This window comes from Megalops cyprinoides, chromosome 6 (assembly GCF_013368585.1).
Source record: "Megalops cyprinoides isolate fMegCyp1 chromosome 6, fMegCyp1.pri, whole genome shotgun sequence".
Classification (NCBI taxonomy): domain Eukaryota; kingdom Metazoa; phylum Chordata; class Actinopteri; order Elopiformes; family Megalopidae; genus Megalops; species Megalops cyprinoides.
The window spans coordinates 18,667,198-18,694,267 of NC_050588.1; the positions used below are offsets into that span (position 1 = coordinate 18,667,198).

General features: G+C 40.9%; 2 protein-coding genes across 2 annotated transcripts in view; one reads left to right on the forward strand and one right to left on the reverse strand.

Moving 5' to 3' along the window:
• The window catches only part of LOC118779009 (DNA (cytosine-5)-methyltransferase 3B-like), a 31,234-nt gene extending 29,546 nt beyond the window's left edge, over window positions 1–1,688 (reverse strand). The window contains exon 1 of the mRNA XM_036530828.1: window positions 1,658–1,688. The gene's annotated coding sequence lies outside the window, so the exon portion shown is untranslated. The remainder of the gene's footprint in view (window positions 1–1,657) is intronic.
• Window positions 1,689–25,075: 23,387 nt separating this feature from the next.
• The window catches only part of LOC118779352 (nucleolar protein 4-like), a 55,066-nt gene continuing 53,071 nt past the window's right edge, over window positions 25,076–27,070 (forward strand). The window contains exon 1 of the mRNA XM_036531414.1: window positions 25,076–25,601. Within this exon, the coding sequence (XP_036387307.1) occupies window positions 25,260–25,601 (342 nt within the window). The 5' untranslated portion in view covers window positions 25,076–25,259. The remainder of the gene's footprint in view (window positions 25,602–27,070) is intronic.

A 27,070-nucleotide genomic window follows, 5' to 3' on the forward strand; every position in this document is an offset into this window, starting at 1 on the left:
TCATTGTGGAACTGTACACATCCTGTCCCCGTACTGTCGCTATACTTGCTGTATGCACTTTTGTAAGTCGCTTTGGATAAAAGCGTCTGCTAAATAAAAAAATGTAAATGTAAATGCAAAAAAACAAGCTCTCAAGATTTTCATAAATGGAAACGTGAGAGACCTTTACGTCTTTCACTGAACGCCCACAGAGCTCTACGCTGACACAAAGAGACTTGTCGTCTGAGTCATCAATAAATCTTGGCTATATTCAATGAACCCATGCTAGGCTATCCGGCACCACCACTCGCCTACGATGCAGTCAAAACGTAATATAGCATATGAGCTTCTGCTCTCACGCGACTGGATGCATATACTTACTGTCTGTAGAAAACATGACAAAACCTTTAATTAAAGCGTGATTAAAATACAGCTAAAGAATAACAACGAAATAAAGTGAGAATCTAGTCTGGACACCAGTTCCTCTCATGTTCACCCTATCAAGTTAAATTCTATCGTTTTTTCTTACAGCATTGTGCACAGTACGGAAGACTGATTCCCAATGGTTGTCCTTAATATTATCTATCCACATGAAGTTTTTCAAGTGGCCATAAACGTAATGATAGTGACAGTCTCATGCACGAATGTTAAATTGTGCATTATAGCCTAACGTAAAAACACTCACACACACACTGGGCTTTACATACAGACATGGGAAGTACAGTGCAGAGCAACATGCGCGTGCCTCAGAAAGAAAAACAAGCCTGAAAAAAAAAACCGGAGCAATAATGTTGCAAAAACACGCTAAATGTACGTAACCTAACGTTTGCAAACTGAACTTGAACTACGTCCTCTCTGGTAAAGTCAAGTATAACCATAAAAAATGGTCATAATTCGCGGCATTAACCAAAAAACTTCCTCGCTCTTACTCGTCGTTAAGTAACTTTTAAGTATTCCTCCATGATTCCATGAGAAGCTATGCAACACTCTGAACGTGCATTGTACATTTGGATTCCATAACATGTTTCCGCTGGATCACAATTAAATTCAAGTGACACTGCTTTTTCTTTATAATCACCGACTTCAGCATTCATCGAAATCAATGAAACGCGTGTAACTTATTTGAAAATGACGGAGAAGGTGCGTTAACTTTAGGAGTGTACCACAACTTAGCTCTCTAAGCCTTATCTGGATAGCGATATGGGATTATCTGGATAACGGCCCCCGCATTCACTACTTAAACATCACTGGCAACAATAAATACATTTGGCAAATATCGTTTTTTACATCACTGCAAAATAATAACAAATAATGCAATATTAACAAATAGTCAACATGTCCTAAAACTTTCGGTTTTCCATAAAAGTTGAGCATGACGACTAACTCTTACATTACACTTGCTTGCAATTATATAACATGCATTATGCATTTTTAAAAAAGTACTAAAAGTTTAACTTAATTAACCAAACAACTAATAAAAAGCGGCGAATTTTAAATGTAAATAAATACACTAACCCAAAGAAGAAATCCTCTTAGTCCTGGTATATACAGCATGCAAGAACGACCGATTCAGAAAAAAAAGCCGCCCATGTCAAGTGAGTGAGAGCAACGAGATTTACCTGTTGCCGCAGCAGAATAGACAGAAGAGAGAGCGAAACAGAGAAAGAGAGGTTGATACCTTTTGCCTTGCGAGATTTCTGTGGTAGCAAAGGTGTCACCTGGTGCTCTGCTCTACCTGTGCAAGTACGCACGCCCTTGAGTCTCGAGGCTGTGAAGTTCCAACTGTTTCTTTTTTGTAGTTCTTTTTTTTGGATACAATATTCAGGCGTGACTTTTCCCGGGTCTCGAATCGCGCACTTTATGAATGAAACTACATTTACCCTTTTTTTCTTCACGAAAATTAACCCTTATGTTACTGTTTTTCCGAGCTTTGCGGGGAAATGAACAGGGTTAAATGGCCTGCACGTGGCTTTGCTGTACTCGTACTTGCAAGATCGTTTGTGCAGTTATAGTTATAGAAATAGGAAATAATTCGTTCGTCTGGCCACTTGAAATGGATTAAAATATATTTAGTAATAGACAATAATAATCACGAAAAAATATTTACTAATATATAGGCATCACATTGAAATGCAAAAATAAATAAATAATGTCATTGATTCATTTTAAGGGATACCCCCTGAACTCTATTCTGTTATCCCTCTTTACATATATATATATATATATATATATATATATATATATATATATATATATATATATATCAGCTGAAGTACAAAATGCAGATGCTTTATGGAAAATATTGATATTGAACTCAAAACCAACTTTCCAACTAAATCAAAAATATGTTATTCAGATTTATTCAAAACGGTAATCTTTTTCCACACAGAAATATCTTCAAAAATTAATCCAAGCGATATTATTAGATTACATTAATGATATGAAAACAGATTTACAGGTAATTTTAGTATATGTAGAAATTCTGTATAATCATTATATTTTTCAAGTATCCCTAGTATAAATATATTAGGGAAATATCCCTCTTACTACTTCCTTTTTGTGCCAGCCGCTCACAGCATCCCTCCTCCACCTCCTCGCCACCTTTGTTCCTGTTTATGATGTCCAAATGGGTGGTCAATAACTGCAGCCCATGGCCAGGACCAATCCCAAGCCAAATATCAGTATCACATCAATAATGACATTTATGCTTTGATTATATGGAAATGAATGTTTACTGAACTGGTGTTTTCATACAAGTCATCTTAGGCATGCGTTAGGTGCATAGCTTACAATGTAGGTATTGCAGTTAGTATGTAGTTAATTTATTTGTAGCACTATTTAGTTAATTTATATAAATGAATAAAATATTTAGCCAAGCTTTTGTGATTAGTATGAACAACTGTAACTTTAAGTGTCCTAAAGTTATTGGCTGAGTTCATTGTAGCACCTCTTTTTCCCAGTTATGCTCACTTTGAAAACAGAAATATTTTTTGCAAATTATTTGATGGTGGCAAAAGAAATAAAGAAACCCAATAAAGATTTCAGCTAACTGAATTTCACCATCTTGATGTTCCATTTTGTCCTTGAAAGCAGGTCCTGGTCTTGGAATTCAGAAAAAAGGGTCAAGGTCAAGGTTATGGTCATGGATAAGAACAATGACAAAGAGAGCCCCTTCCTTGAGCAGGTTCTCTTTTTAGGTTGACCCTTTGCACCCCCTTACCCCCATCATCAAAAACAACTAAACAACTGGTAAATGCGTTGTATCTTTTTTAATGTATTATTTGAGATATAGAAAGAGCTGCAATAGCAGACAGATTGAATTCCACCCTATAGTCACTAATGAAGAGAGAAGATGTACTAAATCCACATGTTGTGGTAAATAGACTAGCCGATGACTAGGGCTTTGGATAATTTAGTAACTCAGTTGCAGTAACTTTAGCAACTCTCCTCAACTGAAAACATAAAATGTTTTGAACTGCAAATGAATTAGAAGAGTTCCCACATGCACTCACTAAGAAGAAAGCAGACCATGCTTTCCTTTGTTTGCTTTTCATGGAATATTTGTCAAAACAGACGTTCTATACGTTCCTATATGTACCTGATGCATCCTGTATGTCTGTCTATACGCTGTGTTTTTTGCTCATTACTTTCATACTCTCTGTTTTACGGGAACAGATTTAAATACAAATGTAACCAGTACAGTGATCATTATATTGTTTACCTACGCGACCTTGTAAAACATACAACATTTTTAAAGCTGGGAAACCAACAACGAAACGAAACTTTTAATGCGGAGGGGAGTGAAATACAAGCATCGAAAGTGCGTCTATGAATGCGGTGGTGGCTACGGGAAGTACCGGCTGCACATGTTTGCGGTGTAGCGATTTCCTTTGGAAGGAGGGCAATTGTGTATCAGCTGCAACTCACTCGAACCAGAAGCAGACTGAGAGACTTCTCGCTTTCAGAAACTCTGTACACAGTGAATCGCTCGCTTGCGTTTACAATTTGACTTCTGCTACACCACACTGTCAGGACGTTCTGTTAAATGGCAGTGAACCAGGTCAGTCGTCCATGCGCCACAGAAAAAGAGAAAAGAAGATTCCTCTAGGCGGATATATTAAATCCTTAAATACTGGCATTTTATTATTATATATATTTACATACATTTTTATCTATATTATAAATTTTATTTTATATATATATATATATATATATATATATATATATATATATATATATAAAACATGTAACAAGTACATCTCATTTTGTTTCTCTTAGGATGCTGGAGTATCTGTCATCCACCTGTTCAGGTGTAACAATACCAGCACTGATTAATCATCAACAGGCTTCCCTAGTTTAGACATGGCCAGTGTAACAGATTACTAGGCAACGCTGTTTTCATGTCCACTCTCGATGTTTCCTTGCAACTTCAGTTCAGTGTCTAAAGTCCCCTCACCATCGACACCTGTACTGCCCGACCGCCTCCAGTGGGACTGTTCAGCTTTGACTGCTTTTGTTGGAGTAAATGCTCTGAAAGCAGCAGAGTTTGTTGAGATAGTATAGGATTCTGTCATCAGCTTGCATATTGTACACTAGACATTATGTGTGCTATCATGTGTAGTATGGACTCACTTCCTCATTTCCCTTGTTCACTTGCAGATTGGGATGCAGCGTATGGAAATGTTACTTGTCCTGGTCATCCCTGGATGTGCCTCTGCCAAGCAAGGCAACATCAGTTACGATTCCACTGTCACACCAGGCATTTAATGCAAAAATTATTTGCAATTACAGAGTGAAATTCAGAAGGGATTATTTCTGCTGGGGTGTAAAAGGGAGTTAGATCATGTGACTCTCTTTTTCTCTTTCTCTCTCTCTCTCTCTCTCTCTCACACACACACACACACACACACACATATGCGCACACGCATTAACACACATGGATACATACACACACATGCATTCACATACTTTGCAGACGCTCTTATCCAGAGCCACATTCAAGATGTGAGTACAATTGACTTTACATTTCTTGTACAGCAGATACCCTTATCCACATCAACTCAAGCACCAAGCACCAAGTGCATCCAACAAAATGACAAAAAAACATTACACGCAAGCAAGCATAGTATTATCCACACAAGAACAAGAGCCAGTGAGAAACACAGGGTTAAGACCACAAGTGTGCGCTTGGCCCAACATTCAAGTGCAACACAATATGCCAGACTGAAGAACTGTACCATTCTCATACCAATATATGCTATGAAGTAAAATGTCTACATATAATGGATGGGATTAGATGCACATATTTAATTAACAATCACAGTATGGGACAGGGAGGTAAAATGGCTGTCCCCTTGACTTTGTGCAACCAAGTCTTATATGACAAGGCTGAGAGAGGCTTATATGACAAGGCTGCCATTTCCACTACCTTTTCAGCACAGGCATACACAATAAATACCTTGCTCAGGTAACCAGCAGATGAGCAGCCAATTGAGAGAGGGAAGCCTAAACTACTGCATTCACATTTAAATCATGAGATCATTATATGATACTACATGAACCTTGACACACACGTACACATGGGTTCACATACATGAATACACACACCCATACATGCATTCCAGACAAGGCCTATTATAGTTCAGTTATAAATGACTGACACACAAGCCCTAATGTATGTCAGTCATTGTGGGGTTAGGGAAAATAATATGTTCAGATCTATACTCCAGGCCCTTTTGATCAGTTCCCCCCCTCCCATGTCTCAGTATTCCCCACCTGTTCCAAGTGGATTCAGAGACTAATTTCACAGCCTTTATGCTTCGACAGCCTATAATTAGATCTGACTTACAGGAGCGCAGCGCATTGAGACTTTCTCTAAGCTCTGTGGGGCCATGCACAATTAGGAGATGATTGATTGCCATGCAGTGAGGGAGAAATGAAGGAGAGTTTTCCCCTGAAAGGATCTCTTTCTCACTCCTGATTTAACAAGAATGTCGGTTGTCTTTCAGCTCCTTGGAAGCAGCTGTCATTTTGTGTGTTGAGAGTGTCTGGAATTGTGTCTATGTTCAGCTCCTGCATCAGAGTGTCTGGGAATGATCTTTTCCGTGTCCTGGAATGAGCTGCTCTAAAAAGCTGCTTCACAAAGAGCTTCTAAACATCCAGAACATTGGCATGTTGTTCTTGTTTAAATCAACTTTATTCATTCCTATTGCCACTATTATAGAAGAAAAAAAATGTTTCTTGATGCCAATGGACATTTTTTACTTAAGATTTATGGGAAGAAAACTAAAAATTAACTCAGAGGAAAGTGTTTAGTTGAACGTTCCAAGTAGATTCTGAGTCAATAAATCAATTCCAGAGTTCAGCCTTAAGCCCTCAAGCCCTCACTGAGGGATCTCATTTTGTGATGTGGCAGGACAATAGCAAGCAATCATTCCGGGGCCTGTGGGAATGAAGGGTGAATAGATCAAAAGTGGTGCTTTGGCATTGCATCATGTACCAACATGTACCATTACATCATTACCAACCTGGCACAGCTATCATAAGCATCACCAGTGATTGCTATAATTACAGGACGTGTCTCATAAGACTCTGTGGAATTGTAGTTTTGGGAAAGACCATGTAGGCATGTATGAATTTGCAGAAATGCAGCCAACCCATTGGCATGGTGATAAATCATTAGCCCAAAAAAGATGTAGTGTGTGTGCTGTCGGCAATGAATGAAGGCTGTACCAATACAAACATTAAAATTAATTTGGGAATTTTGCAACTCTGTTGTTATTCTCAATATCACTGTTCATCAACTGGAATGAATTTACATTGAATTTAAAACAAGGTAACCCTGTGCAGCCCCTTGCGTAAGAAGAAGAAATTAGTACTTTCTCAATTAGCAGTAACTGGCCTACGCCACTCCCAAAGGGTGGGAGACCCTTAATGATGTAATGTAAATTGAGGCCAAGGTTCCCAATACAAGTAATATTCAACTGAATAAATAATTGCCTATGCTGATGTACAAAAAAATAATACATCTTTATTTTACAGCAGCCAAGAGAAGAAAATCATCAATGAAAAATCTTGTTTATTCCTTATATCGTAGGTAATAAAAGTATGATTGGAAGTCCACAATTAATTTCTTTTCCTTTAAAACAATCACAAACATGAAATTGACATTGCACTACAGCTCAGGTACTGTAATACTTCAATTAGTTAAACATGAACTAATGCAGTGGCCTGCAAAATAATAAGCAATTAGCTATTGTCACATTAATGCGTAATATTAATGTATTTAGCATGAATGTCACTAAGAAAGCATTGCTGCGAAGTTACCCCCTAAAATGGTACACGCTCAGGTCTTCAGCTTCAGGCTTGCACAGTTACAGCAGGAGGTTTAAACACTGATAAGTAGAGCACAAGGATGTATATGGCTAATATACACCCAAAATATGCATGATAATGTTTAGAATTCAGACATGAGTGCCACAAGTCAAAGTGCAGCCTCCAATAGAAGTGTTACTTGCATGTGAATTAAAAATAAATGTAGAGCTTTAGAATTACCTCCTTTGTTACAATATTCTTGCTCCAGCTATCTTTGCACTTTGTCCTAATAATAAAAGTATATATTTTTTGTATAGTACTTTTCAAGACACTCAAAGACACTTTACAAGGCAGGTAAAAACACTACAAAAGCAAACAACTTGGTCCTAGTGATTGGTGTCAGTTGTCAGGGTGTGGTTTGTCCACATACGAGGATCCATGTGGAATGGTCTGGTTTAATGAGAGGTATTCTCCACACCATGCACAAGTTGAATCCAGTTAACAAAGACATTTATGGAAGATATTTATGGAAGCACAAGTTACATGTTGCTGTAACTGTGCGGTGTCTCCACACACATCTTCCTCAAATTACATACTGCTGTAAATGTCTCAATAAATATCTTCCACAGAGACACAAGTTACATATTTCCATGTGTCTCCATGAACACCCTCTGCAGTGACACTAAGGACAGGGTCCTCTGATGGGTTCCATGATGGGGGAGGTGCTAGTTGTATGTTAGATGGTGACTCACACACATCAGTGTAGGAGGTGGGTGGGGGAGGCCCCGGTTCCTCTAACTCCCAGATAACAATCACTCGCTAAAACCGCAAGCTCAAAACTCACCTGCTGCTGCGTTCTGCCATGAAAGCATGTTTCTCGCATGAGCAGTAGAAAGTGAAAGGGGCAACAGCTCCAACCTGAGTGCATTGCTGCTCTGGCTCATGTGCTTATTTGAACACAGGGCCAGGGAGATATTTGTTCCAGGTACTAGCACAGGTGCCGTGACAGTGTCATACTAGGTTCCCCTCCCTCTAATTTAACAGGATCTTCTTGAATCTCCCTTGTTTACACCTCCAGTTATGGGGTTATGATCTTTCCTCTTGGTTTCTGGCATAACTCACTGATCCCCTAGGTGGCAGTGCGGAGCAAGGCCTGGAGACATAGATATGGAACCAATAGGTTTTATGTTTGACTTTGAAGAGCAACATTGCAGTCCCACAATAGATTTTTTTAGCACAAATGGTGCAGTGTTCTCTTTCTGATAATATCCTCATGTTACATATTTCATTTGGGATTCTCTGTTGGTTTCCCAGTTTCTTTTTGATGAATATTCTTCCATTCAAACAGCTTTTATGGGACATAAGGTTGTTCTTTAACTGTCAATACTCAGGCTATTCAACCAACATTCTGCACACACACACACACACACACACACACACACACACACACATGCAAATACAGTATATACTGGGGATAGACAAAATAGTGGAAACACCAAACAATATATGAAAATTTAGTATCTAGTATCTTTGCCTTCAAAACAGCTTCGGTCCTTCTTGGAATACTGAGAACAAGTTTTGGGCTGTTTGGGCTCTAGTGGAATATTGTAAAATTCTTCAAGAAGGAATGCCTCCAATTCCTTGAGAGGTGACTGAGGTGAAATTCCAGTCTGTACCCTATGTTCTAGGACTTCCCATAAAGGTTCAATAATGTTTAGATCTGGTGATTGGAGCAACAATGGAAGGTGTTTGACTTCATCCTGGTGCTCATGAAACCACTTATGAATCAATTTAGCAGTGTGTTGGGGGCATTTTCGTTTTGAAATATGGGAATATCTTCAGAGAGAATATTTGCACCATCAGCTGCACCTGATCACCTAAAATGGTTATGTATTCCCTGACTGTAATTCTACCTTGCAGAATAATAGTTGGACCAAATAACTCCCACAAGATAGCAGTCCATTCTATAACAGGTTCACCACGACAGTTAGGAACAGACCATGTGGATTGAAGGCTTCCTCTGGTTTTCTCCAAACGTAAACCCATCCAGATGTAGGAAAAAGAATACAAGACAACTCATTAGACCATATTACCATCTTCCACTGCTCAGAGGTCCAGGTTTTGTGCTCATTACATCAGGTTATGCCTTGTTGCATATTGGCCTTGGTTACAAGCAGTTCTCAAACGACAACCTTACTACAAATATCAGCTTTGTATTGTTATTACAGTTATCACTTATTATTCATTACTCTTATTATTATTATTGATGATGCATATTATTAATATGTGTTTATATATATATGTTTATATATATATATATATATATATATATATATATGCTGACCTAAATCACATGTCTCTTCAAGCAAACGACCAATGCTATTAATCTGTCTCTCATGACCACAGCATCTCTGTGCTGGTGTGGTGATAACCCATTACACATTATCAGGCTGTCTCAGCGCATGTGGCTACCAGTCATGTGGTTTTAAACTGGAGCCCGTTTGCCTCCCCCCTTTACCTCTCCTCTGCTCCTAGGAACAGTTGGGTTGGGCGCTTGGGCCTGCCGTCTCAGAGGCATTGAGGCAGTGTCGGTGAGTGGGTGGGTGGGGGGAGAGTGGTGTAAACTGGGTGTGCGTGGGGGGGGACTTCCCTTCATATTTCAGCTTGACACCTCCGGCCCCCTGCCCCCTCTTATCTAAGTAGGACAGGCGTGCAAGGTCTCTGGGGACCAATCTGTACTGAGCTGCTAAGACTTCCTGTGGCTGGGGACCTGAACAGCAGAAAGTTCACAGAAGCGGTGGGCAGGGGGTGTTCACCTCAGTGAGAACAATAAAGTAAGAGCACACTCTACTCTCTCCATCAGCTTATGAACTTGTCTCTGGGCACCAGGGTACTGCTGGCAGGGGGTGCTTCCCTCTCACACACGCATGTGTGTGTTAGGTGTGTGTTTGTGTATGTGTGCATGTACATGTCTACCAGAGTATGTGACTGTGTGTGAGTATGTTCAAGTTCAAGTTCAACTTTATTGTCATATGTATTAAAAATACAATGACATATTTGTGCTCCGACTCTCTCTGCCTTAACATGAAGGGCACAACATCACAAAACCAACAAAGAAGGACACTACAGATCTACATAGACTATGTACACCTTGCACACGTAGATATACATTATATACACAGAATACAGTACACAGTAACATTACATTATATACACAGAATACAGTATACATTATATACATAGAATATAGTACAATAACATTACATATTATACAACGACAATGTGCAGTGCATATGGTTGCATCAGCTGTTCAGCAACCTGATTGCCTGTGGGAAGAAACTGTTACTGAGACAGGTGGTGCATGATTTGAAGCTCCGGTAGCGTTTTTTAGATGGAAGGAGTGAGAACAGAACATGAGCAGGGTGGTTGGTGTCCTTAATGATGTTTTGGGCTTTCCTTTTGCATCGAGTGGTGTAGATGTTATGAAGTTGTGGTGGTTCTGTGCCAATGATTTTTGCTGCTGTCTTTACAGTCCTTTGTAGCAGTCCTGAGCAGTCAGGATGCTGAACCACACTGTGATACAGCCTGTCAGCACACTCTCTGTGGTACAGCGATAAAAGTTCACAAGAGCTTTGGTACTTATGCCAAAACTCTTGAGACGCATTAGAAAGTACAGTCTCTGCTGTGCTTTCTTGAGGATGCAGTTGGTGTTAAGAGTCCATGTGAGGGTGTCTGAGATGTGTATGCCAAGAAATCTAAAACTATCAACAATTTCAACAGATGACCCATTGATTGAAATAGGAATGTGATTTCTTCTGATCTTTCTTAAGTCAACAACGATTTCTTTTGTTTTATTGACATTTAGAGAGAGGTTATTATCATGGCATCATATGGCTAGCTCTTCCACTTCCCTCCTATAGGCCCTCTCATCACTGTTGCTTATTAGGCCAATCAGTGTGGTGTCATCTGCGAATTTTATGATGCTGTTGTTGTCATATTTGGCAACACAGTCCTGTGTAAACAGACTGTACAATAAGGGACTGAGACAGCAACCTTGAGGCACGCCGGTCCTTAGAACTAATGTAGATGAGTGTGTTTTGCCTATTCTCACAGTCTGGGGCCTACCCGTCAGAAAATGAAGAAGCCAGTTACAGATAGAGTTGCCCAGACCAAGACCTCTGAGTTTCAACACCAGCTTGGATGGTACAATTGTGTCAAAAACAGAGCTATAATCGATAAACAACATTCTGACATAGGTATTTTTCTTTTCAAGGTGTACTAAAGCAGTATGCAGAGCAAGTGAGATAGCGTCATCTGCAGATCTATTAGAACAGTAGGCAAATTGTAATGGGTCAAGGGTAGCAAGAATGTTACGTTTTATATATGATATAACCTTTCCTAATCTTTCCAGGCACTTGATAATAATAGAGGTCAAAGCAATAGGTCGGTAATCATTAAGGCATGAGACGGGTGGTTTCTTAGGTATAGGCACAATGGTGCTTTTCTTAAAACACAGTGGAACCACACACAATGGCAGGGACAGGTTAATGTCAGCATAGACCTGAGATAGCTGAGTGTAGCATGTCTTGAGGACATGGGAAGGGATGCTGTCTGGGCCAGCAGCTTTACGAGCATTAACCCTTTTAAAAGTTTGACTCACATCAGCCTCCGTCACCTGTCACATGTGTGACTGTGTGTCTATATGAGTGTGGGTGTCTGCATTACATAGTGAGTCTGTGAGTGCAAGGCACGTTCCTTCTGTCGCCATATGTGTGCATGAGGAATCTGTCGAACCAACCCTATACCTTCAGCCAAAGCACTTCAAAGAGTGCCCCCTCCCGTTCATTCACTGCATAACAACCAGAAGCCCCATCCGCACTCTGTCGTAATGATTGACTTGGCCCTCTGCACTCCGCACTATATCGGCTTGTTATTTCTGTTATTTAGTTACCAGTTGCCACGGGATTGCCCGAGCCGATCGCGTTTCCTTGGCAACCGTGCCCGTGCCGTTGTCTCCAGCTGTGTTTTGGTTGTTCGGTCTCCACAGCCCGCGGGGGAGGGGCGCGTCACTGTGCGTTGATGCCCCCCCCCCCCCACCGTCCCACACCAGTAATTAGACACCTGCCGGTGGATTCCCTGTCCTAATGGACCGACAGATCTATTGACTGGGGCACTTTGCTCTACACGGCAATAAACCCAGACAGCAACGTCACTGAGGAGATCGTATTCTCACACGTATTATTACTAAAAATTCGTCATTTTGTGTGACCCATCACAATGCGGTCTCCAGGATGTTATAACGTGTATTCAATTGGCATATCGTTCTAACAAGAAATACATTCTTTAAAAATTCAAATAAAATAAACACTGTTATATGGATCCATATAACTGTCATCTCAATTAAAGAAAGAGAACAGCAAAACAAACCCTAGCAGTGGTGCGTTTAATCACCACACAGAGCACGCTGTCGTGTTTTCAGAGGTTTGAACATCCAAGAGATACTTTCCCTCTTCAGGGCTTTTAAGCTAACACATAACAGAAGTGGTCAGACGTTTAATACCAATAAAGCCAGTGCGTGCTGTAATAGTTTAATGGCTGTAAGAACCCTCACTCCCGCCCATATGCAAATTAGAGTCACACCTATGAGTTTAATGTAAAATAAATGTGCTATGTACTGTAAATGAGTGGTAGTGTTTTCACATAAACCCATTTAGGAATAACCTACACTGGGACGGTCTCTTTTTGAAATCAGTACACAACCATTTCCTCTGTAAAAAGGACGGATTCTTGTGAAATAATGACGAAACTAATGAATTTATGCTCTTTGCAATGGGAGTGCGATACAGCATCATCCACGTGAATGAATTTCGAGCAGTGCACTTCATAACAAAATTCAAGTAAAACGAGAGGTTGTTAAAGCCACCCAAGGCCAGAAGGTGAAATACAGTGAAAGGAAAATTGCGATTTCGTTGATAAGTATGTGTATACAACTGCAGATTAACCCTCCCGGACACAGTATACTGTAATAACATAAAATAAGATGACAGGAATAAGAGTAAGATATCTTCCACGTAACACAAACATTATAGGATGTATATTTCAAGATGTTTTCGATATCTGAAAATCAGTACAATTTGCTTGATATTATAGGGAGCACGTATGAACAGTGGGAGTACAGCTTTAATTTGCAGCCTCTGCGATCACCCACACACGACGAAATTAGTGTCCTTTCTCTGGTGGAATTTAAATGTGCAGTTTAGCCATTCCAACACCAGGTGTCAGCAGCTAACAAACGTTGGTGTAAAGCAGTAGACTACATCGGCGCCAGTGATAGCAAGTATTTTCATCTAACCAGCTACGTAAAGCACAGTTTCAAACTTCAGCGGCTTTTCATTTTTGAATGATGGGGGCTGCTGTGCGATACCAGTAGTATTTCCCTCTGGGACACCACACAAAAGAAAACCAATTTTCTTTTGTTCTAAGAACTGTGAAGGGAGAAATACAAACAAATTAAGATAAATAACTTCACTGGATGAGGTAAAATTTGAAGCAGTGTTAAAGCAGGTTGCAGTTTGATGAGTAAGCAGAGATAACACTCAGAACAGAGAGAGAGAGAGGAGAAAGAGAAGATAAACAGGGGCTTTTCCTGTAGTGGCTGGCTGGCGAGGGAGGCTTGATAAGGGGAGCTCCAGGACACAGCCTTGGCATGACAGCAGGACAGACAAAGCCCTGGGGGAGAGAGAGAAGGAGAGAGGAACAGGAGATAGAGGGAGGAGAGAGAAGGGGAGAGGGAGGGAGGAGATAGACAAGAGAGAGAGAAAGAGCAAGGGATAAGAGACAGGGCACATGAAATGAGAGAGAGGCCTGCCTTGGACTCTGTCCTTTAATGGGACAGAAAAGAGTCTGGAGATTAAGGATGACACAACACACTCACCAAAGCCATAAAGGATAAACACTGGCCTGTGTGTGTGTGTGTGTGTGTGTGTCTGTTTTAGTGTATACATATATATACATGTAAAAGTGTGTGTGTGTGTATGTGTGTGTGGGCTGTATGTGTGTGTGTGTGTTTGTGCTGTGTGAGACATGTATATCTACTATAGAGAGAGTCCAAAGAGAGATCCTGGTAGATTTACTATGAATTGAGAGAGGCACTGGGGAATGAATCATCCATTGATGAAACGCACATTCACACATCACTATGTCTCTGTGGTAGAGCCATAATTAGGAGACAGAGGCACGGCAGAGAGGGATTATGCACAGTGCAGTAAAGGCAGGCAGCAGATGAAACAGTCTCTTTACAGTGAGTGAGCAGTGTGTGGCCATCTCCCCAGAATCCCAATAAAAATCCTCTGTAGTCTGTAATCGCCCCACCACTACAGGCCTGGTTAGGGCACTGTGAAGGAAGGTCACATGGCCCTGTGAGAAATCTTGATGTATTTGGTACCCCCTGCTCCCCCCCACCCCCACCCCATACAGAACGCATAGAAGGCAACCATGTGCTTGCAAGGGTTAACTAATTAAGCTAGCATTGACCCAATATATTGTATAAGAGCCCCCTCCACACACACACACACACACACACAGACACACTTACATTTACACTCTTTGTGCCTCCTGCCAAGCTGCACGTGCAGCCCATGCTGGCTTCGACCTCAGGGGGGAAAATTCACAGGTCAGAGGTCATATGTGTCAATAGGTCCTCTAAGTGTCATCTTCCTGAGACAGATGGACTCAACACACTGATTATCACACCACAGAACTCAATGAGGGTGTGTGTGTGTGTGTGTGTTGTGTGTGTGTGTGTAAGGGCAGCACTGTGACATTCTGACCTGTATCAAAAAGTGGTGAGTTGTCTAGGCTACCAGAATTGCCTAAATATCCAATTGTATAACTGAATAATAAGTTAAAATGTAAGCCATGTATAAGCTGTATGCTAAATGAAAAAGTCTCTTTCCCCCTCTCTCGCTCATGCTTTTCCTCGCCCTCTGTCTCTCTCGCACACACTCACACACATACAGATCTTACCAAACCCTACAGCAGGTGCTGCGATGGTTAATGAACTGGGCTTGAAACCAGAAAATTCTAGGTTTAACTCCCAGGTGGGGCACTGGTTGCACCCATGAGCCAGGTACTTAACCTGGGATGGATAGCACGTAAAATGGAAGCTCTGTATGCCTGGATGAGAACTCAGGAGCAGAAGGGGGGGTCAGTGCCCTTATGTTTATTTTAGGTGGGGTCAAAGCTGCATTTCCACAGCAGAGACTATCAAAAGTTCACACCAGCAGCTACAAACAGGGAGAAAGAGAGGCAAACAGAAGGGGGCAGAGATAAAGGAATACAGACAGATCTATAAGCTCTGCATTCTTAATCAGACATACAGTGCGGAGGGGCTTCAGGCAGAATTATAATCATTATGTAATTTATAATTAAAATTAGAATAATTATTAAAATAAAAAGTATGACATAATTTTTGACCTTATTAACAGATTCCACCCTGACCACACAGGTATGAACTTGGCAGTTCAGCAAATTAATGACATTTTCCAAAAATTAAAAAGAAATTAGAAGCTGTAGCCTAAAGAAAAATGATTCAATGATGATTGCAGAAGTATAAAAGTCAAGAAAACTACAATAATTATCAAACCTGAAACATCATCAAATACAGTTCAACACCAAGACTTTTTGAACCTGAAATTTCATCAGCTACAAAACCCCAACATTCAATACATCTGAGATATTATGATAACAGTTATGCAATACATACAAATCATAAATCAGGGAAAAAAACACATGAAAATCGTAACAGAAATGATAAATTCCATTGAGTAAAAACAGTTCTGAGAAAGATGCGGTATAAAAAAACTTTAGAATACAGATCTGGAAAATTCTGAATTAGAATAGAATGTAATTTCAGTAAAATTAAAGATACTTGAATCAATATTAAAAACTATCAAATCTCTCTTCCAGCAGAATGCAATTAACAGAAAAACTGTACAGACCCATAAAACATGTGGCCCTGACAAACTCAGAATAGAAATGCTTAAATGCTCTAATTCTGAAATGTAGAAGGCCTTACGTATTAAACCAAGTGTTATATCCAGGTTGCTTTCCTGACATCTTGTGCCAAGGAACTTATTTCTTCAATTCACAGAAGTGCAGAATAGCAGAATGAACAGGCACAGAGTTTTCTGTGTGAGCAGTAATCTGGAAAGGATTTTCTGTACTAGTCTAAACATCCGAATGCAAGCCTTCTTAAACGGACAGACCTCCTTTACACAGCACAGTAACTTGAATAATAGCTACATTGGCTTTCTCATAAAACAGAATGGTGTTGATTATATTTACACCATATACACTCTGATTAGTGAACAAGTTCTCCAAAAATGTGGTGGAAAGGTTTTTGATTGAAAAGAAACATTCTATCCATGTTCCACTAGATTGACACATTCCATTCAATCTAGTATCATAGGTTATATTACTATCAATGTATGTGGAAAACAAGCATGGAATAAAAATAAAATAAAAAAAAGAACACTGCATTTTTTACACTGGGATGTGGAATATGAAAGGGCTGCAGTTTTAAGGGCTGCAGGATTTAAAACAGTGAGTTGGAAGTGTTATTTCAAAAGTCTGTAGCCTCTGTCTTCAATCTTAAAAACATCAAAGTTGAGTTTCTGCTCCACACAGATGATCTGGCACTGTCGTTGTCCATAGAACAAGGGCTACAGCTAAATCAGGGCAGGGGGTTGTGGATAGCAAATAAATAATGTGCTTTATTTTATGAAAACCTGCGCACGTCTTTTGACCACAACTTTTGAATCATTTCAATGAAAAGCAAATACATTATTTTGTGTTTATTTGTACGTTCTGAAGCGATAGGGACTTCATGACTTATTCAGCTGAGAAGCAGAAGTGTGAAAATGGCTGAAGAAATTAGTAAAGATATTACTTTGCAGAAGTTTGATCTGTCTTCATAACATGATTACTTCGGTATGTACAAATATATGACTAGCAACATTACAAAGCTCTGGTTCCGCTCTTTCTTGTGATATGTGTTCCATACCTATGCAATGACAAGGTGATGAGTAATTCAAACAAGAGTAATGGGTGTGGAGATGGACGCAGAGGTCTATGCAGATTGTAACTATGATTAAATTTGATATAAATTCAAAATTATTTTTCTCACCAACACTTTGTCACATAGACAAGCGACTAAGATTATTAGCGATGAATACTAACTTGTCAGCAATTCGACCAAGAAGAAGGGATGTGAATTTGGAAGCAGGCTGCGTCTGTTGGGCTTTAAGGGTTAAAAGACATTTTTAGTGACAATAGCAAGACAAATAATTTTTTAAAGATTTTTCCAGAGACCCCCAAAAACTTTGCTGTTGAGGCTTTCAGAGGGTCTCAAGTGTCAATCAAGGGGTCTCGGACCCTCCGAGACCCCCCGTATTTTGCACCCTGGGTATCCTTATACATGTACCTGAGTGTCATGGTCTGATGGTCACACAGTGTGAATTCTGCTTGCGCACACAGTTCAAATGTATTCACAAATTACATTAATATTTCTATCTATTATTGTGAAAACCATATCACTCACTGTATCCTTATGCACAGGTGCTCTGTATATGTATGTGTTTATAAATAATGTTAACATATTGGCTCTCTCTGGTGCTCCTGCTTGATAATTCCTTACCTGCTTCTTGGACAGCAACGCGGAAGCCCCCTAAAAAACTCCATCGACCACTGCCCCGCACTAGACAGCTAAATCGTTAACTTTCGCGTTGACAATTTTCCCCTTCTGCATGCAGTTGTTAAAAAGTTTCTCAATGACACATCGAGCTGAGGTGTTATTGAGACCAGTTCCATCATGCGCTGCCTTAGGACGATACTTTGATGTCCTTTCGCACTTTCGTGTTTTGGAGAAAAGAACGGCACGGTTTTGTGAGCCCCCACCGACCTGTGAGAAAATAAAGAAAGAAACGCTCAGTGTCAGTGGCAGTGGGCGTTGCGGACAGTTGCCAGATAATCATGCTGTTTCTATGGGCATTTCATTGAGGTATAATTTTTAACACATAAAAACCAGTTCAAACATCACCATTTCAGATATCTCTCAAAGTCAGAAGTATCAGTGACAATATCAGGGATTGAACTGTGAGTCCATGCACATTATGGGGCGCGATACAGAGTTAGCGGCCAGCACGTGTATTACGCAGTGGGGATGGTCACATGTTCATTCAGGAAGGAAACGCTGTAGTAACGAGGCTGAAATCGCTGCTTTTGCAAGTCACGATGTCCCGCATCTGGAAGACTCTCTTTCCCAGAGGTCGGTTTCATTTTTCCATAAACTCATAAATCCAGGTCAATCAGCCAAATGAAGATAAGTCAAACACCTGACTCACAGGGGAACAGTACATTCAGGCCCATTGAGAGTACAGAAATGCTATGTATGAATGAAGTATAATGTCTACTTGTCTGTAATTACATTGTGGTTCCTAAGTGGATGCTCTAACTTAAAACTCCTTACACAGGTTACATATCATCCATTAGCACAGATGGATATTTGTATCAGTGACACCCCACCCCCTGTGGAACCTAACCAGACCTGCCAAGACCTGTCCTTTACCTCCACACCATGCTGTTACCCAGAAAACAGGTCTACCCCCACCCTCTCAGGTTTCAGCTGAATCTGAAAGGTTTGTTATAGAAAGGATGCCTTCAGATGACAAACCAAAACCATAAATCTCTTCTGAGGGAGATTTAGCATCATGTGTGCTCTTCCTGTCAGCTTGATCATTCCAGGAAACACCAGAACGCCTCTTTACATATGAAACTGTGCTCTTCATTATATCCTTGCTTATCTGATGTCCACTCTGTGATGGAGTATGTGCCAGCATATAAAGTATGAGTAAAATGTGTGTGTGTGTGTGTGTGTTTATAGCCGTGTTTATGTGTAGTTGAGAGTTAGGGCAAGTATTTCTGTGTGTGAGCAGGTGTATGTGTGTATGAATATGTGTTTGAGTGAGAACATGTGGAATAGTTTGTGAGTGTGTGTGTGCACGTGGACACATGGGTATGTACAATCATGTGTGTGTACATGTTTGTATCTATGAATGTGGCTGTGTCTGTGTGTATGTATAAACATGTGTGTACACACATGTGTGCATGTGTGTATGTATGAACGTGTGTCTGTCTGTATGTATTCATATGTGTGTGTGTGTGTCTGTGTGTGTGTATGTGTGTCTCTGTGTGTGTCTGTATGTGCTCTTGTGTGCGGGACGGGGCATCTTCAGTCTCTCACTGGCAGATCTCCCCCTCCCCCAGAGCTGACTGTCGTCATAGCAACAGCAGAAAAAGCTGGCAGTCCCAGCAAGCACATAGCCCGGGAGCCCCTACAGGAGAGGGGACAGGGGCGGTCAGAGGGGGGAGGTAGGAGGTGGGGGGCATCCCACAGCTGATAATAACACTATGTTCCTCTGGGACTCTGCATTGCACCACCAAATGTGCTGTCGTGACAACCATGACTATAGAGTCAGTGTATCAGATAGGTCCATCGAGAGTATGTTAACATGTGAGCATGAGAGTGAGTGTGTGAGTATATGTGAGTATTTGTGTTTGTGGGAGGTGGTGGTGGTGGTGGTGGGGGTGGGGGTGGGGGTTAGAGGGGGGGAGGTGGTTGAACAGGGAAACAGAATTTTTTTATCTATGATAAAAATGAATCACTCTAGAACATGATGAACCAGGTTTTTTGTAAGTATGACTGTAATATACCAAAGAAACGCTTTATGTGATTACTTGGAATTTCTGCCGTAGTATGCATGAAACTATCCTATCCATTAGCAGTGGTCCTGCGCAATGAAGGCCAGTGTGGTTTGATATCTAGAGCTGTACTGCTGCTGCTTCCAGACAAAGGCTGTGAACTGGACCAAGACAAGATGTCTCCAGTGTGAAATCCTCCTTAAATATCTGACTTTGTGTGATATTGACCCATGGCCTTTGTGATGAACCTTGCGTGGTTTCTCAGCCACAAAGTATTCAAGCACTGCTTCGTGTTCAACTGGGAGGATGTGCCAGGACACCATCTCTATCTCTACTTCATGTCCAAAACACCGGCCTCACCGCTGATTGGCCTGTTGCCTACATGATTCTAATTTTTCATGGCCACCAGGGTGGTGTTATGTGGTAGGTAAGGACCTTTTAACAAGAACGCTGCTTTCAAACATTGTTTAGTTACAAAGTACGCCACTGCTATTTTCCTGTTTAGTAAAGAGCTTGACCTGAATTACTTCAACAAATATGCCAGTATACCTATCTGGATAATATGTGAGAACGTGAGTTGTGGAAGTTGCACTGGACAAGGGCATATGTCAAGAAAAAACAAAAACAAAAATTTCTTTCCTGTTTTTTGGCACTTCTGTTCCTATTGAGGCTGATATGTCAGATTGGAGTGGACCCCATGGGGCACTTCTACATCAGGTGAGACAGCAGACCGATCTGAATCAATGGGAAACTGTTCCAACATCGACCCTTGTGAGGAGAGCAAGTTTCTCCTCAAAATTCCTCATCCGCACAGGAAATGCATGCAATGTCACTTACAGCAATCTATCAAAACATAATGTTGAATGGATGCCAAACTCACTGGCATTATTTTTGATCAACAGTGAGGAAACAGGTATCACTTAAAGGTAAACAGAAACCCAGCAAAAATCCAGACATTTCCAAAATGTAATCCTTTGTCCCACATCCTATCGGAATACCCTACCTGTTTAAGTTAAGATAAAAACCTTGTGAAATTCAGAGTAACATTTCACCCAGTTAAAATTGTTGTACATTTTTACCTAGCTATCCGATGATCTTATGTCACTTCGTCGAAAAACAAAGGTTAATGGGAGCTAGTGATGATGACATCACAATGATGATGACCTCATGACTGTTGCAGCAGGACACTCTGCTGCTTGAATGAAGAGCTGTGTTACTCATCAAATTAATCAAATATGTCACCAACTACTGCTCAGCAGAACATCCTCCAGGACATCATAAAAGGAATTTATCTGTCAGAGGCTAAACTGTCAATGTAGAGTGGGGCTGAATGAAGTTATTTAAATAATGCTAATCTCCAACATAATGATTGCTTTTAGTTTCAAAGACTGGAATCTGAAACTGGGGTTCACAGTGTTGCCAAAGGAATATGACCTGATTTAGACCTAGACATTAATCTGACCCAAAGTGGACATTGTGTACTTCCTCATGGTTCACATAATGTTTCAGAAAAACCTTCAGGTCTGGATGCATGCATTGCTTGCTGATCAGCTCCCTGCTTTACATAATAACAGTCATGATTCATCAATTTGGTTATTAAGTTTGATTTATAACATGTTTTATCCCAGGAATCAAGGTTTATTGCAATTTTATAAGTAATCATCAGGCAAGAACATTATATATGCTGTTCAATTTAACATATGTCTTTATTTGAAATTGCCCACTCCATGCCTTAAGGACAGAAGTGCAATCATTAATACCAGAAAATTATTATATTCTTTACTCTTTTTTTGGCAAGAACAGGACTGCCATCACAAATTTAATACATTAATAAAAATACACAAAGAGAAAAGATTGTATTCCCTCTCATCTTCTGGTGTGAAGTCTTCGAAATTTAATTTCATTGTTTATCGGTTTCAAACAAACCTTTCATATTAATGAAAACTATTGATTTTTTGCATATGCAAACATCATAAGCAGTCACTTAAAGGGAATCCAATAGATTATAGTTGAAGCAAAGGAAAGAGATGGCTACATACAGTATATTTTGCCTTTTTTTTCCTTTGAGATAACCGGCATTTGTTGTAATTGCAATGAGGGACATCTCCACAACGTACAGTCAATTGTGCAGAACAGGCCTACATCTAGTCTACAGTGTATTAGCCTTCCTTACCAGCCATGTCCTAATAAACATGTCTTGAGACAACTGTTCTGTTTACTGAGATAATGCATGCGCAAAGGCAGAGCAATCAAAAGCAGCAGGTGTTTCACCAGTTCAATCAGTGCACAGTAGGTGTTTCTTATGATGTAAGGGACAAGTGGGTAACAAGCAATGCTCCTCCCTGAGGTCTGTGTGTTCTTACCTTGACAGACCGGAGTGCACTGTGATTTGGTGTCTAAGGAATAGGGCTCATAACATTATAGTTGTCGTGTAGTTGCAGTGTAGCATTGTGGTTAAGGAGCAGGGCTCGTAACCGAAAGGTTGCCGGTTCGATCCCCGCTGGGACGCTGCTGTGCCCTTGGGCAAGGTACTTAACCCACAATTGCCTCAGTAAATATCCAGCTGTATAAATGGATAACATTGTAAAGAACTGTAACCTATGTAAGTCGCTTTGGATAAAATCGTCTGCTAAATGAATAAATGTAAATGTAGTCACTGGTTCAACTCCCAGGTAGGGCACTTCTGTTGTACCCTTAGGGAAGATACTTAATCTGAATCGTTTCAACACATGTAACCAGCTGTATGGATAGATCTGTAAAATGTATGTTTTGTGTCTGATAGCTTTAGGTAATGGCATCTCTCATGTAAACGTATCCATAAATACATAGAAATGTGTATTGGCGCAATTGTGCTTGACAGAGTGTACATCAGTATATACTTATTCTGTATGGCTCCCGGTGTTTCTGCTGCCTGCCCAGGTCAGAATGTTTCCTCACAGGTGTTTTTACAGCAGGAGCAGAGGTCAGGGTCAGTGTCCTGGTGTCTCTACCAGAGAGGCTGAAAGCTGCATTTCTGCGGCAATCGACAAATCATACAGATAGTGGAGGCAGAGAACTCACAGTTTCTACACCTGTTTTTGTTTTTCATACACCACAGTTAATATGTAAAAATTAAATCAATGCAGGCTGCTCTGGATAAAGTTGTCTTCTGGGAAAATACATAATATGTGTGCGTGTGTGTATATATGTATTACCAAAATAAGAGGAGACATGGGGGAGGCTCTGGCACAGCTAAGATTGTGTACAACAGCTCTCAGTGCACGTCCGTTACAGTCTAGAGAGCGTTATTCTGCCGGTTTATGGTAACCACAACAACAGACACAGAGCAGTGCATTTCTGTGAGGCTGCCCCATAGCCTGGCCTTGATCTCAGCTCTGCTGTCCGTCTGTCTTATCAGACCTCAACAAGGTGACACCTGTTACTTCGAGGACATGACACTAAGGGGCCCCACTGGGGAGCAGAGCTAGGAGTAGGTGCAAACACCACTCCCCCTGACACACATACCCCCACCCCCAAAACACAAATGCACATACCCGCCCCTCTCCATCTCCCCCAAAGCTCTGAGCCCATCTGGAGATGGTCTTCACACACTAACGACGATCATTATCGTCACACAGTTCATTCCTAACAATGATTATTATGAGTAATGTAATGTAATGTATGTCTGTATGTATACTGTAATGTATTTCTTACGTTCAAAACTGTCAAATGTGTCCGAGAGAGAGACGGAGACAGAGAGAGATAGGGAATTCATTTTTGGGACTAAGTGCATGAGGGAAAAGAAAAGACCATGTAGCCCTTCTTCTTATTGTCTCTGTGCTTATTATCTGTGTTTGTATATAAACTACATAAAATATATTTAAATGTATAAAAATATTTAAAAAGACAACTAATGACATGGAGTGGATTGTGGGTTGGACATGTGCTCTGTGTGAATGTGTATGTATTCCATTTCCTAAATGCTTGGCAGCTGGAATAAGGGACAAAAAAGAGGTAAACAGGAATGACAATACTGAACAAAACAGAAAAAAAAAACATTTTTTAAAAACACATTGGTTTTCCCCAGGGTGTTCCAAACCTGGATTCTTCAAGAAATGTCAACGAGAGATTGTCAAAGCATTCATTCATTTACCTCCCTTCCTTTAGGCTGCTAAAACCCCCTATGGTACCTGTTCATACTGTTGCAAACATTTATTTCCATTAAAAGACAAGTGACAAACGAACAGCATATGCTCTGTACATAAAGTATTTTCTCCTAGATCAGGGCGGGCAGTCGGCTTTGTCTTCATTTCTGCGACGGAGTATGCACTTCCTGTTGCCGTTCAGCCGTCCCGTATCAACGCGGGGTTTGTGTGTAGGTGTTACGTGAATTACATTTTGCCTACATATCCCTTATTCTGTGGTAATCCATGGTAAATATCTTTTTTTTTTTAATTGTAGTTCATGGGCCGGACAGGTGCACGCGCCGGTCCGATTCAAACAGGTGGAAAGAAAGGGGCGATTCCAGGTGGTGTTGGTGTGTGTGTCCCTGTGTGTGTATACCAGAGAGAGAGAAAGAGAAAGAGAGAGAGAGAGAGAGAGAAATAAAAAGAGAGGGAAGGAGAGAGAGAGAGAGAGAGAGAGAGAGAGAGAGAGAGAGAGAGAGAGAGAGAGATGGTGGGTGGTGTACTTTGACAGGAGTAATTATTATTCGTCACATTGATCACAGCGTATTTTGGCATAGGTAGCCTGCAACTAGCTCGTTGTCAACCACTGGTAATTCCTGTTAAGATTATTTTTAAAAGAAGGTCCCGCGCCAGATTGTCGCTGTTCTTGTAGCTCCGTTAATTCTCTTTGTTATTTAGGTAGTATTGTATTTAGTGTATGAGTCAGGAGACATTTTACGCACAGGTGGGAGATACCCGTTTGGTAGGACAGCCCCCTCTCTCTCAGTTCCCCAGCGGATGATGTGAGCGACTGACATTTGCTGTTGCGGTTTGGGACAGGAGGCAAAGCGTTTCTGCAAACAGGTGTGAAGCAGCACCAATCTAGCACATACGCTACGCTGTGTATTCCTGGTTGTTCTGGAGGGTTATCGTCACCCCACTCGAGCGGCGTTCGTCCTCGTTGCGGGACGGGGAGACTATAATTACTAATTTAGGGTTTGAGGAGCTTAGTTTCCAAATTTTGTTGATAAAATACGAGAAGGGGATCGATTTAGAAAAGCTATGTCAACTAAAAAATCCTGCACGGATCTAACGAAAAGAAGCCGGAGCCCCGTCGTACTGGAAGCAGAGATGTTCAGCGAATTTCAGGACTGGTGCCTCCGCACTTACGGGGACTCGGGTAAAACAAAGACGGTCACCCGGCGAAAATACAACAAGATCATGCAGACCCTCTTGCAAAGCGAAGAGTCGGATGGTGTGTACGTCGAGAGCAGCCACATCAACGCCAAATTCAAATTCTGGGTGAAATCAAAAGGCTTTCAGGTTGGGAGCAACATACTTAGCGACCACAACAAGAAAGGATCGCCTGGAAAACCAGTTCTTTACGTCCCCGTCAAGTCAACGGTTAGTCAAAGTGTGCTTTCCACAGTGTTCCTCTGTGGCAGTGTGTGTGCGCGCTCAAAGCGGTCTGTGTTTGTCTATGCAAATTTATTTTGTGTACCGTATTGTCAGTCACACCTACATTTATTCTGGGCCCCATACCCCCTTTTGTCACCTGTATTTAACCTCAACTTTTTGGTATTTTACAACCTCTCGTCTTAGCCTCACATAAAGCACTGGTTTGTCCTGCAACGTTACACTATGCAGTGCTGTGCCACTATCATACCCAGCTGCCATAGCAACGCCAGTGCCTCGTAACAGTACCGACAGTACAGTAGTATCATGCTAAATACACCCTGCCTCGAGAATTTGCATGGTGTCGTCCCGCCAACTGACTGGCAATTTATGTCGTTGGCCATGGAAGAGGAGAGATGGGGGTGTTTCAGTTAACCATAGGGTATCCGCAGGTGCACGTCACTTTATTTCATTGCTATTAAAATACACTACAGTGCAACATCACTTTCACTCTCATTCAAGCTACGAAAGAGATATGAGAGCGCGCGCCTGCTCAAATTGTTTGGGAAGGGGTCACGGGACGGGACCCCGGAGGTGTCTTTAAGTCATCTGTCGGGCATCCAATGTGTACCAATAGTAGTATTAAATGAGCACATTGGAGTATACATATGTGTTATTTCATAATGATAAAGAGTTACATCTGATTGCCACAGCGTGACGCAAGTAATGCACCCCCCGGGTGCAGCATTACAACGTACAAACTGGCCGGGCCAAGGCTGAGTACCACAGTACCCCGCACTTCTTTTTAGCGTTTATATTATATACCCTCACGCATACTTACTGATGTTTATAAAATAAAATTGCATCTTACGCATGTCTCTAAATATATTTTCAACGAAGCGAAAATAACCCTGTGGTCAAATGTTTTGTTTGGTTCAGATTTGAAAACTAACAAAAACTAGAGCTTGGCACGAGCTTAGGGTAAGACGGTCCGCAGCCGCTAATCTGCTGACATGCACAATACGGAACTGAGGAACAAAGAGCATTCGTTCAGTGCATTTCAAAGCTGAAACCATTCTTTAATGTTTATGCGTATCCTTCTCAAATTACAAGGTGTTCATCATTAATTATTTCAATTATCCTACGGGTATAAGGTCATAAATGTAGCAGAAGGAAACACTGTACCTGCAGATGAGAAATTACCCTGATGGAGACCCGCTTTCACACAGTTGTCTCCCCTTCAATGTATAGAAGGGCCTAGGACAGGGAATGACTACACTTCTGTTTTGGCTTTGCATATAGCGTTGGAGTGGATGTTTTCAGGGTCTGGATGTGTCAGTGCTTGTAGCTTTGAGAAAGTTGATTCCAAAAAAAAAAAAAAAAGATATCAAGGCCATTACCCACAATCCACTTCTGTAAAGATCAGTGTAAGACAGGTCACTTTCGACTAGGCCATTGAACTGGCAATCCAGCTACCA